At 41.1% G+C, this 15,278-nt stretch overlaps 1 protein-coding gene across 18 annotated transcripts in view; it reads left to right on the top strand.

Moving 5' to 3' along the window:
* Nucleotides 1–15,278, top strand: part of SLC25A21 (solute carrier family 25 member 21) — a 396,597-nt gene that overhangs the window by 256,695 nt on the left and 124,624 nt on the right. For 2 of the 18 annotated variants that reach the window (XM_073349085.2, XM_073349082.2), the window contains exon 1: nucleotides 3,618–5,007. The exons of 10 other annotated variants lie outside the window; for them this stretch is intronic. Coding sequence is in view for 5 of the 8 variants with exons in the window: in XM_073349069.2 (XP_073205170.1) it covers nucleotides 4,958–5,007; nucleotides 13,237–13,329 (143 nt within the window). In the remaining 3 variants the exon portion in view is untranslated. Of the gene's footprint in view, nucleotides 1–3,612; nucleotides 5,008–13,236; nucleotides 13,330–13,841; nucleotides 14,441–15,278 lie in introns of those variants that run through there. 6 more of the 18 variants (XM_073349069.2, XM_073349074.2, XM_073349087.2 and 3 more) reach the window with 6 other exon arrangements.

Below are 15,278 nucleotides of genomic sequence, written 5' to 3'. Positions count from 1 at the left end.
CTTGGGAGAATGCCAGAGAAAAAAAGCAACCATCTTGATGAAGATGGGGGAGGAGATGAGAGAGTGGCCAGGTGTTTGTTGGCTAGGAAAGATGTGGTAAAGTCACTCTGGATCCTACCAGGGAAAGGCTGAATCTGGAGTGCATCCATGTGGAGAGAAGACTCTACCCAATGGTCAAGATACCCCTAAAGGTCCAGGTTAATTTGAGATAGAAACAACTTGGAGTTGTGGTTAGGTTGTCCCATCTGTTGGTATTAGGGATGAACTGGAACTCCTTCCCATTTAGGAACAAAGTAGGCATCTAGGGTCCATAGCAGAAGGGAACTGAGCCACCGAGGAAGATAAAGAAATGGCTTGAAGTAGGGAAGCAGAAGAACCCTGGACAACAGGATACAAGCCAGGGGTTGAAAGAGGGAAATGAACGTTCCTCAGAAGAAAATGGAAAAAGGGAAGAACTGGCCAAGCAGGTATTGGGGGTGGGGGAGGCAAGAAAGGAAGCCCAAAAGTATCAGAGGAGGATGGGCTGTCCACAGAATGTTTGTTGCCATGGTTTTGAGAGGAGGAACCCTGAGATATGTTGGTAGGACTAGGACAGGGGTAGGCAACCTATGGCACGCGAGCTGATTTTCAATGGCACTCACACTGCCCGGGTCCTGGCCACTGGTCCAGGGGGCTCTGCATTTTAATTTAATTTTAAGTGAAGCTTCTGAAATATTTTTAAAACCTTATTTACTTTACATACAACAATAGTTTAGTTATATATTATAGACTTATAGAAAGAGACCTTCTAAAAATGTTAAAATATATTATTGGCATGCAAAACTTTAAATTAGAGGAAATAAATGAAGACTCGACATACCACTTCTGAAAGGTTGCTGACCCCTGGACTAGGAGAACAAGAGACCATAGAGAAAGGAGATGAAGGGATTCACCCTGACCCAAAATAAAAAGGGTGAACGGGAGGAGATTAGATCTTCGAATTGCCTCTGGTATGAAGACCAGTAGACTGAAACTGAATTATGAGGATGTTCCTCCCCTATGAAATGTGACTTTTGTGGGTGTAGATGAGATAACCACCCTGGAGGCAAGTGCAGGAAAAGGGCACCTGGTGCCTCCTCTAAAGAAGGGAGGGCATGAGGGAAAAGGAACCTCAGCGTTCGACAATTGGGGAAGATGTGTGACAGAGGGCTGGAAGCTAACAGGTGAGCCAGCACTCTGATCTCTTAGGCACCAAACAGCTCCCCTGGAGAAGGCTCATTGGGGATATGCAGCTAACTAGCTAGTCAGTCTGGGAGAACTGAGGAACCAATTAGCCATCAGCTGTGGGATATAAAAGCAGACACAGGAAAGAAGTAAGGGGAGAAGACCCTGGGCTAGCTGAGCCCAGTATGCTCTGAGATCTTGAGAAAGAGAGACCCTCTGTTCTTCCCCGGTCCTGTGGGAAAGAATCACTGAAAATACTTTGCTGCGCAGGGCTGTACTGGTGTTGGTGATGGGAATATAAATAAATTCACACAAAGTTATCACTGAGGGGTTTCTGTGGCATCGGATCAGAGGACAGTGATAAAGGGTGCCGTGTTACAGTCACCTCAGTGTAAATGAGAAAATGCCCTTCTGTCTCTTATGTGGTCAAGAGTAGACACAGGCCGGCATCAAAAACCTGAGACTGAAACTCCAGCCCACAAATTTTGGGGAAGTTTTGATCCATTTTGTGATTTAGCTTTCATGCGTGACTGTTATCTTTGTAACGAGCTAAACCAACACCCTGGATTCAAAACCCCCTGAGCTTTGGAAAAGTTAAGAGAGGATCCAAGTCCAGATATGAACTTTTCTCCTAGCTCCAGTCAGAAACTTTTCTACTGGTGATTCCATCCCCCTGCCTCTTGTTCCAATTTCTGTTGTTTCTGCTCATATTAGAAGAGTTCAGCTTACTACATGTGTTTCCGATCTCATTCCATCTGTTGTTTTGCAAGAGCTCCTTCCTTTTATATCATTAATTCCTCTTTGATTTCGGGTCTTTTTCATTCAAGTGAGCAGTAGTGGAGCCTGTTCTGAAAAGCCTTGGCTTAGAGTAAAAGACTGATAACAATTGTCATCTGACTTCCATTTCTTTCTAACGTACCTGAGTGCATTGTCCTTACCCAATATTACTATCAGTACATGATCATAATTTACTTGGTTCATGTTGACCTGGGTTTGGTTCAGGTTATTTGACCAACCAGCTTTGATTAGGTTCTTAACCAACTTATTTCTGCCAAACCGCAAGGCTTTTCACTAGTATCTTTCTTGATTTATCAGTGAACTTGGATATACTCACTCATGGGATCCTCATGCATGCTGTAGTTGATCTTCTGGTTTTGGCATTCAGGATTCAGCACTTAAATAGTTTGAATGTTTCCTTACAGATTATTCATGCCAGGTTTTATGTAATAAGAACTTATCTCAAGTTAACAATAATTTTGATGTGGATGTGCTCCAGAGCTCAGTCATTTGCGCTTTGTAAAAAGGAAAACAATCTGTTAGGAATTAATAAGGGCATATGGACTAATAGTTCCAATGAGATATGCTATTCCAATTTAAATCCTGCCCAGAACTGAAGAACAGTATTGGTGTGCACTGTTAAACAGATGCTGCATTTTTCAGTGCTGGGCAAAATGATTCCTGTTTGTATGCGCAGACATACCATGTATGTAGTTAATACAAATGCTGGTTTCTCATCTGTTCATGTGATACTGGGGCATTTGTGATCAAGAAACAGAGGAGCTTTACAGTTGCCTTTTTAAAACCAGGGTATTTTTGGTGAAGAGCCCTGACACAAGGCACCTCCCTTGCTACCTGGAGAACCTCACTGTCTAGCCAGTTGAGATGGTTTCACAGTTACAAACACACACTGGGCTCTCCAGCCCAGGCTCACACTCTGAGTTCCTCTTGTGCTGCCAGTTGCTTCTTGTTTCGTCCCCTTATATTCCCACAATGACCTTGTTAACCCAGTGATTGTCACCCAGGTGCTCACAATCCCCCAATAGAAAGTGTATAATTGCCTTCAGCAATGTCAGCCATTAGGGTGCTGCTGATAGCACCCTATCACAGGGTCTTGATTCTAGAATTTACTTCCCCTTGTTATAAAAGAAGCTAGATTCGTTGTCCCTCAGTTTACATTACTGGACCTGTTTTCCCAGGCCTTCCCTGACAGGGCGGGATGAGTGATGAGTGAGTTGGGATGGCTGGGGGAGACTTTTATTTTATTGGCGGGGGGTCCTTATGTGGACAGTGCTCAAATGTAGTGTTTTGTTTTGGAGATTTATTGTTCAGTGTGTGATTTTATAAATAATAAGTGCTTTTCTGAACAACTGAAATAAATCTAGCAAAATAGTCACTTCCTTTTAGAGATAAAGGGCTCACAGGACTCTGCTTTGGGTTTGGCAACTCCTCAATTGTTGTATTTTGCCATTACAATGGCCAAACAAAAAACACCCTTGGTTTTAGTTTCCTGATTCACCTGTGACTTGCAGCAATGTGAAGTGTCTGACAAATATCCCTTGCACACACCTGACATGCTCAAAATAGAACAATAATCTCCATTTCCCCTTTAAAGGGTCTTTCCCATGTTTCTAGGGCTGTCAGGGGAATGCCATAAAATAAATGAAAACTCCAGAATCCTCAACAGATATCTGCATATTAGAAATATACAGGTGGCCAGTCTCCTTGCACTGACAGGAAGGGAAGCCACTGAGGATAGGAAGCAAGTGAAGGGACCCCCTGTCAAAAATATAAAGGGAAGGGTAACCACCTTTAAAATCCCTCCTGGCCAGAGGAAAAATCCTTTCACCTGTAAAGGGTTAAGAAGCTAAGATAACCTCGCTGGCATCTGACCAAAATGACCAATGAGGAGACAAGATACTTTCAAAGCTGGGGGGGGGAAACAAAGGGTCTGTCTGTGTGATGCTTTTGCCGGGGACAGAACAGGAATGGAGTCTTAGAATTTAGTAAGTAATCTAGCTAGATATGCGTTAGATTAGGATTTCTTTAAATGGCTGAGAAATTAAGCTGTGCTGAATAGAATGGATATTCCTGTCTTTGTGTCTTTTTGTAACTTAAGGTTTTGCCTAGAGGGATTCTCTATGTTTTGAATCTATTACCCTGTAAGGTATTTACCATCCTGATTTTACAGAGGTGATTCTTTTTTTACTTTTTCTTCTATTAAAATTCTTCTTGTAACAAACTGAATGCTTTTTTCACTGTTCTTAAGATCCAAGGGTTTGGTCTGTGGTCACCTATGCAAACTGGTGAAGATTTTTATCAAACCTTCCCCAGGAAGGGGGGTGCAAGGTTTTGGTGAGGATTTTGTGGGGAAAGACGTTTCCAAATGGCTCTTTCCCAATAATAAACCTGGTTAGACGTTTGGTGGTGGCAACGAAAGTCCAAGGGCAACAGGTAAAATAGTTTGTACCTTGGTGAAGTTTTAACCTAAGCTGGTAAAAGTTAGCTTAGGAGGTTTTCATGCAGGTCCCCACATCTGTACCCTAGAGTTCAGAGTGGGGAAGGAACCTTGACACCCCCCTTGGGAGAAATGGGGAGAGACGCATTAGCAGGTGGTGAGGTAAGCTTTTTGGGAGGAAGGGAAGTAGATTAAAAGTCTCTCACAGGAGCAAGAGGAAGGGGATTTCTGAGCAAGTGCTGGGACTAAGGGCAAGACATCAGTGATAGTTATTCTTACTTATTTCCTCCCCAGCACAGACCTGGATGTGTAGAAGTCCCCCTGCAGTTTTGGAATCCTGTTGAATCCTAAACCAGAGGAAGTGGTCCAGATCTAGAGCTCTGAATCAAACCTGGCCATATTTGGACTTGGGGCTCTTGTTTCGGTCTCTCTCTGCCACCCTTTTCCCTTTATTTAAAATACCACAAGTGCCAGGTTTTTGCACACTTGGCCTATCTCTCGAAGTACTCTTCACTGAAGATGATCCGGGAACAGATTGAAAGCATGCTAAAAGGACCCTTTTTCAACAAGTCAGTATTTTTTAAATTCCTTACCTGGCTTACCATTAACAAGACTTTAGATTATGGACACTGGGTAAATTTTAAACTTTGAATTTGCTCTTCACAGTTTTATGCTCTTTTTATCTTGCATTTCACTCAGATTGGATAATACAGTTAGAATAGCCCATGTTACTTCCCTTTAAAGCATGTTTTGCTTTCAATCTAATGCAGTAGCACAATGCTCTTTATATGTTTGTGTTTCCAGTACTTGCAAAGATCAGGTACCCCTTTTGTATTAACATTTCCTGGCAGCTAGGGCAGCATTAGTAATTTGACAGGAGCCTGAGGGTTTCCCTTCTATAATCTGCATATATATATACACGAAAGCACACAGACCCGTTTGCTTGTGTTGTTGGGTGTCTTCCTTGATACAGAAGGGGAAATTGCTTGATGTTTGAGTTCACTCGCAGTGGAAAAACCTGCAGTTGATTAGCTCTATCCTCATATTGCAGTTACAAGGAGAGGGCGGCCATGGACTGCATTTTATGATTCCATGGACTGCACATTGTGTACTCCTGGTATATGTCCAAAAAATTCTGTTGTTTTTTTTTAATTTAAGTTCATGAAAATATTTCCTTTCATAATGTAGGGCTACATAGCATCCTTTGCCATGTATGACTGTGACAAAAATGGCCCAAAATTGTGGTAGTAGGGGACAGCCCCATCCTGATTCCAGACATGACAGAATTCCTATATGTGGCTCTGAGAGGGCAGATGCAGGAAAGGGAAGGAGCCAGAGAGCAGGTGCTCTCCAAAACATGCCCCTGTGGAGAATGGCAGCATTCCCAGTTAGAAATCTGCCCACAAATAACAGGAATATCTCCACCTCCATACACTTCAGTCTCTGAAGAAGGTTTTGATGCAGCTGCAGGCAGGGATCATCTGGGAGTGATGCTACCAAGAAAGAAAGGGAAAGGATGAAGTGTGGAGCCATTTGGATACTTGGACAATCCTTTCTGTAGTGTCTCAAGGTTCAGACAGATCTCAGGAAATCCATGGGTTGGTAAACCCATGGCAACCCCATGCTTGCACTGGTACAAAGTATCCTCCTTGATTCAGAAGGGGAAGTTGCTCTGAGCGTCCCTAAACCTCCAACTGCCAGAAGCTGGGACTGAACTACAGGGGATGGATCACTTGAAAATTGCTCTGTTCTATTCATTTCCTCTGAAGTATCTGGCACCGACCACTGTCAGAAAACAGAATAGTGAGCTAGATGGACCATTGATCTGATCCAATATGGCCGTTCTTATGGGAAACCACCTCTAGGGTTGAGATGGGTGTTCAGTTTCTATAGTCTGTTTAGTCCTTGGCCTCTCTACTACAACTGATAACAGGTATGGCAGTTATAGTGGGGGTTCTAGAGTATCACCATTCCACTAGGAAATATATCGAGACCACCAAACTAATTTAAAGTAGAACACACAATAGCTGGCAGATTGTATATCAGTTTTTGATCACTATCTACCTGAGGTAGGTTTTAACCAGTGAATTAGCTATGATCAAGCTCTATATCCCATTACAAATCCCCTGAGCCATTTACCTTCCAGTTCAAGATTTTAAAAAAAATATATTTGGTAAGCAGTGTCTTATTTAGTTTTGATTGTTCATTTGATTTGTGTATAGCACTTTGATCCAGGTAAGTAGTTCTCTCTCTAAACACATTAACATATGATGACAGTGTCATTAATGACCTTTACAGAGATGAATTCTTGCTGGTATTGAGTCACAAAGCAATGCAGGTATAATACAAGTGTTTGTCCTCTGACAGAGAATGTGATCGTGGAGGAAAAGAGAGGAATGAGAGTCTGGTCAGAAGGGATGAGATTGAGCAGCTAGGTTGGTTCATAGAGTCAAATTCAAAAGTGATATGTAGGGTTGTATACATTATATTCTATTTGACTCATTTAGACTCCTTCAGACCTGATGATGCCCATTCTATCCCTGTGTAACGGGGTCCAAACTGGTGTAACTTACACACCAAGGAACTAGAAGAAGGTGTAGATAGAAGTGGTGTCAATTTCTTTGTCTAACCGTTGTCTAACTCCTTGTTGTGTAAATTACACCAATTTAGACCACCACCCCCCTTACTCCATGGCAGAGTTGGTGTCATTAGGTTTGGGGGAGCCTGAATGTAATGGAATCCAATGTAGACCACCTTATATATCATTTCTGAATTTGACCCATAGATTCTAGAGCTGGGAGATGCCTATTAGATTGTCATGTCCATCCATCTGCTAGCACAGGATTGTTGTCAATTGTACAACTACTAGTGTTTTGTCCAGTCAAGTTTTAAATGTGCCAAGTGACAGAGCTCCCACCATGTCCCTCAGGAGGCTATTATACAGTCTAATACAGTTCTGCTAGAAAGCTTTTTCCTAATATTTGGGCTGAACTTTCCATAACATAATTTCATCCCATTACTGCTAGTAATTCCCTTTTACTATGCTACATCACTCTTCTCCCACGTTTGTGTTGACATCCTCCCGATATGTGTAGACTATTAGCATGAGCCCATTTTCTTTCACCCAACCCCTTATGAAGGTGAGCTGATCAGACAAACAGGCTTACTAAAAAATCCTCTCTGCATGTAAATCTTCTATTTAAAATATAAGTATTTAAAAGGAAACCATAGGGGACAGTTATAAATGAGAGGAAGGCAGAAAGCACAGGGCTAGGTGTTGGGAAAGGACACGGGATTATATTAACAAGAAAAATATATGTTTAAATTAAGTATTTAAAATGGGAATTGGGGAGTGGAAATGAGCAGATGTTGATGTAGAATAGCAGGCTGGAGACAACTGAACAGGGAATGGTTTTTAAAATGTATCCTATTTTTTTAAAGGAATACTTAAAATTAGGATTTAGCAGCTGGGAAAGGTTAGATGGGCCATGGGTTAGAGACATCTATGCTATACATATGATTTTTTAAAAAAACAATTTAACAGAGCAGATGGGTGGGTTATTAACAGATGTTAATGATTTGTCAGTGGTATGAAACATTAAGATCACATTCAGGGTAGACCATGGTCATGCCTGATTTCTAACTCAGGGACAAAAATTTAGGGTTAGACCACTGTCATGCCTGATTTCTAACTATGGATGGAACATGCCAGAAATAAAGCAAGCAAGGAACCACTTTATTTTTTTTTAAATAGCAAAAAACTCTATTTATTTTTATTGGTGTTTGGTCATGTGGCAATACTACTGAGATAATTTAAGGATAGAATACCACTACTTAACAATTTCATGCACAATAAACAGAAGGACAATTATTGACCGCTTTACAATAGTATTGTTTTTAACTATTTGGTGAGCTGACTTTTGGAAGCTACTGATCCAAAAGAAGAAAGCTGTTGGAAACACAATATAACCGTAGTGAGGCCAATAATTCTTTCAAAGTAGTTGGCCATTAATATTGTGTTTAAATACTGTATATCCCTAAAAATAACTACATTTGACCAATGGGTTCCAAATAAATCTATAAATAAATAGAGATAATATCTTACTTGAGGAACTATGTGTTGTGTGTTTTTACTAGCAGATGTATCAGTGTGTATTCTAGGTCTAGAGGGGTTTTTGAGAAACAAGAGTCTTCATGGAAATAAAAATACCATATCCAAAATAATCTTGGCAAGACAGAGTTCTGGTTTTTTATTTATTTCTCAAGAGGTTGCAAAATATTTCTAATGAAATATCTGCAAGTTTTTAACCGCTGTAATATGTTGTAGTAAGCTGATGGCTCTCTGGTTAAAAGCCCAGTGGGCTAGACTGTGCTTATAACAACCTACACTGAGCAAGGGGCAAAGTGTAGCTGTTCTACCCCAAGATCACCCTAAGCAGGGAATTATGCCTCTCTGAAGTACAATTCCTCCCTTCATAATGAACAGCTGGTCCATATCTGTATCAAATTACTTACGCTAGCCAAGGCTCAGACATCCTTCACCCATCTCTGCCCATTCCCTGTGCACCTGTGCTGGGGGTGAAATAATAGATGAGCATCCCCTGCTGACTTTCTGCTATACCCTGCAGTGGAAGTGTTGTGGGAGGAGGGTGTCCTACATCACACTATATCCTTGCCACATATGCGGGGCCACGAGCGGACCCAATATTTGTCATTGAGAAGAGTGAGAAACCTTTTAAATTGCTACTTCATGTAATAACGATCTAGCATCTACACAAATCTCATTCCATGCAGTGGCTTAATCCAGGCTGCTTTCTCCCAGGAGCTGATTCAAGTGCTTCCTGGGTAAAGCAGCGTGTCTTAGTTTTATTGTTTTTTAGAGAAAACTACTGTGATTCAGGCTGTGCTGTTCATCTGCACGGCATGAAGACCAGGACTTTTCCGCATGGGTTAAGACCTCTGCAACATTCTTGGGCTGGCAAATCTTCATTTTACAACCCTGTGCTTTGGCCACGTGTCTTTCCTGGCTGGTATAGGCTAGCGGGCCAGTGCAACATCCTTGGCTGGAGGAGAATGTTTAAGGAGGGCAGAGTGCCAACCACTCTTAAAGAAGCATGTGTGTGCTCAAGAAACCATCATTTGACACTGGCAATCTGGCCAATTATCAACCTGGATCTAATCTGCAAAGGCAAAAGGGGGATTGTAACTCTTTCTTGCTTATTTATGTTGAATGTAGGCAGTAGAAATGCTTTCTCTGAAAATGAAATTTTATATTTTCAATGTTTCTTACATTAGAAATTCTGGTCTTTTCAGCCTTGAAAGCAATATGGACCTGTAGAGAACTGGCAAGATTATCATCTCAGCTGCTCACTAAGTGAAAACTGATTCATTGAGTTAGAAATTAGGTTACATCCAGATTGTTTAAAACTCTTCACTTTTGTTTGTTTTTTATCAATGCCTATGTTACTCAAAAGCCTGAGGAATACTTGCAGGGGAAAGATCGCTATCGTTAAGATTCAACACTTCCCTTCCTTCAGTTAACAACTGAAAAAGATGATAAGATGCATCTCTGAGAATCCCAATGAGGCTACTAGCAGAACCAAGAAAGACCAGACTAGATATTCCTGAGATTACTAAATTAAAAAACAGGTAGGAAGGAAAGAAAGGTTGAAAATACACTTTTCCACTCTTTCTTATAAATCATAAAGAAGCAAAAAAGGGTGAAACCTATTTTTCCTTTCCCTTTGCAGTTCCCCGGTAAGTGAATCAGTGCACACAAATGCCTGTATGGCACGTATCTCACTCTACCTCTGATTTGATTAAATAAGGACTCTAGTTTACATAACCACCAATTTCTGTATCCTGCCTGATTGCCAATATTTCACAGCATTATACCTGCTGTTATTAAAACACATCTTGAAAACATTGAAGTAATTCACTTGGACAAAAGTGTTCTTTCTCTAAGGACATTGTTTGAGTTCCATCCCCATTCCTTAAAGATGAGTAGCAAATAATTCCAGAATGTCAGTTGTGCTGGAAGGCTTTCTTAGCTTGGTCATGGGAAGGTGCATTGTCTCCTAAAGGTGTCATCGTGTACTTCCTTTTTTCCCCTTGCCCCCTTTCCTCATTTTTTATTGCAATGCTGCTTTAGTGTCTAAACCATTTGTTGACAAACCAAAAAACTGGAGCAGCTTGCAGTGCCTTAGTTCTACTCATAATGGCAGCCTGTAGCATGCAGGACAGTGTGTGGCACATATCTCATGGATTCTAGGTATATACAGTACTGTAATGTAGCTAGAGACAGACCCTGATTTAACAAAGCATTTAAGCTCATAAGTAAATACATCCCTATTCAACAAAGCACTTAAGCTCATGCTTAGTTAAATGTTGTAAACCTTAAAGCTGTACTTAAATACTTTGCTGAACTGGAAAACAAAAGAGAATAAGACTCTCTTCAGTTGCCTGCGAATAAAATAAACAGAATTGCACCATGTTACTTCCTATTCATATCGTGCGAAGTTATCACACATTGCAAGGGGCCGTTGATTTAGCTGTGAAACACGTAGCCACTTATGAGGAAAATAGGCCATATCCAGGCAATCTGCCATTCATGCCCAGAAAATACAAATGGACACACGAGATAAGTATGCGCCTAAACATAAAAAACAAGCTCTTAGTAGTAGGAAGGGAAAAATATGGGTGAATAATCTTCACACAAGTGATTGTAGTGAGAATGATGATGAAAGCAGTGTTGCCACCTGGATAACCTTAAAAGTATAACGACAGCATGCACAGGGAAAAGAGATAATCTCACCAGAGCAACAGAAGTAAAAGCTAACAGTCAGTAGAGTTCAGTGTGGTAAACAGGCTAAGTTCACCTTGCCTGGCAGAGCATTGCTCAAAAAAGAAACAAATATTTTGCAAGAGATCTAAGTAATTTGTTGAATGACCAGCTGCTGTTGCAAGATATTGGTAACCATTAGTGAAAGCCTGGACACTGTTTTGTTGAGACATTCACCATTGTTTAGAGATTAATTAGAATATATTAATGATACTACATGCAGAATGTTATCTATATGCTTTGCAACCTTTGAAGAAATGTATACATTGGGAATGCTAGATGTGTTAAAGATAGAGGGCCCGATTCTTTGTTCTGTTACCACTCTTTTATGCCATGCTGGAAGCACAAAGGACCCAAAAATGAAGAAGATTTAGCCCCTGGAGAATTTCCCCCACTGAGGGAAAATCCCAGGGTGATACAGAGATGGTTTAATGGCTCTACATCTCCTTCCCCTCACAGGATTTGACAGGGGGCAGGGGACTGCTGTGGGGAAAAGTCCACAGAGAAACATCTCTATACTCTGACTAGTCCTGGCAGCCAGAACAGCCCTTTGTGATTAAGTTCAAGCTGGGCCCCTGGCCAGCCCAAGAATGCTGAATTGCCACAGCATCTTAAAAGTATGGCTTGACTACAATGCAGAATCATCTGGACAGTCAAATCATGAAGCTGGTAAAGTGCAACCCCATTTAGCCAATAGTCCCAGGAGAGGTCAGATGCCTTCAATCAAGAATTTCTTGGAGCACAGCCTCTTGAAAGCTGCCGTATCTGAAAAACAGGCCAGCTTTCTTATCCAGGGTACAATACAAACCAGAGAGACGTAAACAAGCTTTGGTTAACAAGAGTTTTGATGAGCCATGCTTCAAGTAAACAGGGATAGTAGTATACAACAGTGAAACGTTCGTTGAAATTAGGACACCAACTATTGAAACTTCCATAATAATGTTCATGGGGTTCAAAACAATAGCATTACTATTTGGGCAGTGTACGTCAAATTACAGAAATAATGAGAAAGACCAGCTGGGTGAGGTAATATCTTCTAGTGGACACTTCTGTTGGTGAAAGAGAGCTTTGTGAAGCTTGTCTCTTTCACCAACCCCAAGGGGTCTAATAAAAGATATTACCTCAGATCTTGGGACCAACATAGCTACACCGACACTGCAAACAAGCAGAAAGAATGATACTTACCATCTATTAAGCACTTCACATATTCAGAGGGCAATGCAAACAATATTTACAACACTCCTCCAAGAGCGGTAAATGTTATCCCCATTTAACAAACGGGGAAAAGTGAGGCAGAATGGTGACATGATTTGCCCACAGCCTGCAGTGGCAGAGCCAGGAGTGGAGCTCTCTCAATCTCGTACTCAAGTGTCCAGACCAGCATGCCTGGCTGGGTGAGGTAGGGGTGCTAAAAATGTTTTCCACCCTGGGCAGCAATATACTGAGGGCTGGCCTTGCAGACCAGATAGACTCCCATACAGTACTGAGAGATCAACTTTACTTGAGGAATCTTCTTAAAATCCATATTGTCCATATAACAGTTCCAGTAGATTGAAACAGGAAACTTTCTTAACAGACTGTGGGCTAAATTCATGCCTGTTCAGGAAGCCAGCATAACAGTATGCAGCACCACTGAAATCTCTCTTAAACCCCATTCCAAATCGGTTTAAATGGGATTTTAATAGTGCATAGGCCTTATGCTAGCCCTCTGCATACAGGTGAATATCACCTCATGTGGAGAAATTCATTTTTAATAAATGTCGCTATTTATATTCAGTGGAACCTTCCTCTGAAAATGAAGCTGTTTTTTTCTTAGAAAAACTTCAAACAGAACTGTAATTTGCACATTACAATCTAGAGCTTTCGTTTTGCTTTGCTACAAACAAAGTTTCATGGTCTCAGAGTTCTCTACGAGAAAGCTCCACTAATAATGCATGTGGGTATGTCTTCACTGCAGAATTAATGCAAGCTCTTACTTGGATGTTGCCCCTAACCCAGCTATCTTCCACACACAAAAACCTCGGCTCCAGGTTTGGTGGTGGATATCAAGGTACAATTCAAACACATACAAATTGTATATATTGTGTCCTGCTGTCTATTTAGGGTATGTGTATGTGGCAAAGAAAAACTCACGGCACCCATTGGCAGATTAGCCAGTGGGCCAACAGGGCCCATGCCAGGGGGTCACCGGAAAAATGGGTGCGCCCCGACCTGCTCCACCCGCCCAGCACTCTTGTTGGGGAGCAGGGTCGGGGCGCAAGGGCTTGCCCCACTCTGCCCGCCTACCCCTCGTTCCTGCTGGGAAATGGGGGGATGCCCACACACCCCGATCCCACTCCCTGGCAGGAGCACTGGAGGTTGGGGACGGGGAGGGGCTGCAGGCAGAAGGAGTGGGGAGGGGCTTCCACTTGGTCTGGCCCAGGGCCACACAACCCCCTAATTTGCCTCTGATGGCACCAACTCTCAGAGCCCAGGTCAATTGACTCAGGCTCATGGGGCTTGGGCTATGGTTCTAAAAAATAGCAGTGTAGATGTTTGGGCTCAGGCTGGAACCGAGGCTCTAAAATCTGTGAGGTGGGAGGGTCTCAGAACCCGGGCTTCAGCCTGCGTGGGAATGTGTCTTCTATTTTTAGCTCCACACCTTGAGCTCCATGAGTCTAAGTCAATTGACCAGGGCTCTGAGACTTGGTGCTGCATGTGTTTCTTTGCTGTGTGGGCATACCTTTGGAGGCCTAATTTAGAATACATATTTTCACTGTAATTCTATTTCATTTCCTTGCAAACTTCATAGATAAACAGGCAGTTGTTGCATAATAATTGTCAGTATCTTGACAGACCATATTCTTTTCTTAAATGAATGTGATATAAGATTATGTACTTTTGGATTTAGACACTGAATTATACACAGGCTAAATTAAATATATTAATTTATAGTATGTTTTGCTTTTATGTATATTTATTTTCAATATATTTTCTATATTGACACCTTATAACACTTGTATGCTGAATGAGTAGAGTAGAGTTATATGGTAGTGGTGAATTTAATTGCACTTTCTGTTAAAAATAATAAAGTAATGCAAAAGAATTGCACTGACATTTTAATATGCTGTCACTTTAAGATACCACATGAAGTGTGAACAGAGCACAGGCACTTTAAACAGGTGTGTCTAATTGTTAGTTTGTTTCTTAAGAATAGCCATCATGTAATGTTTGATGAAACATGTAGATCCGGGGAAGGTGTTTGGATACCGCAACATGCTAACTAGGTTTTCCTTTGCCTGCTGGTAAAAACAAATTGGGCTGTGTAATTGATTTTTTTTGTAAGTAAGGCTTTTATGTTTGCTTTGAATTCAGACTCCATCTTTTTCTTGTTATATTTTGTCCCTTAGGAGGATTTGCACCATGGGCTTCTAGGGAAAAAAAGAATTTAGTATATACATTTATATAGTGAATAACACATTTCTATTACTTTCAGATTTTGCCAGTCTATTACTGCAAAAGTAATCTGGTAAATGGTGAAAGAAAGTCACATCAGATTCATTAAAAATGTGTGATACTACTCTGAAACCTGTTTTAATTAAATCTTCCAAATTCTAATACGTTTGGGAGGGTTCCAGAATGTCTTGTTTGTATGGGATTTGAAAAAGCCTCTTAAAGGAAATAGATCCATCCAGGGGAAAAGGTCTATTGGACAAACAGTATTTATAAAGAAAGCACTGGCAGGAAAGCAAACATCAAAACATGTACAGTTCTTTCAAATGCTTTGTGGATTTATTACTAATATCTCAAAAAAAGCTTCCACATCACCTACATTAAAACAAAAAAGCATTATGAAAGTGGGTAGTGAAAATTAGAAAACCTTAACCCTATTGCATCAAAATGAGTAAGGAGCATGTTTTACCTGTTGGTCCGTGTGTTCAGTTAACAAGGTTTGTTTATAAAACACTTAGTTTGTCTCTGTGCCAAAAGGGGAAAAATATGTAACATGTTCTTCAAAGT

Source organism: Lepidochelys kempii, chromosome 6 (assembly GCF_965140285.1).
Source record: "Lepidochelys kempii isolate rLepKem1 chromosome 6, rLepKem1.hap1, whole genome shotgun sequence".
NCBI classification, from domain to species: Eukaryota; Metazoa; Chordata; order Testudines; family Cheloniidae; genus Lepidochelys; species Lepidochelys kempii.
This window is presented reverse-complemented; position numbering and strand designations above follow the sequence as displayed.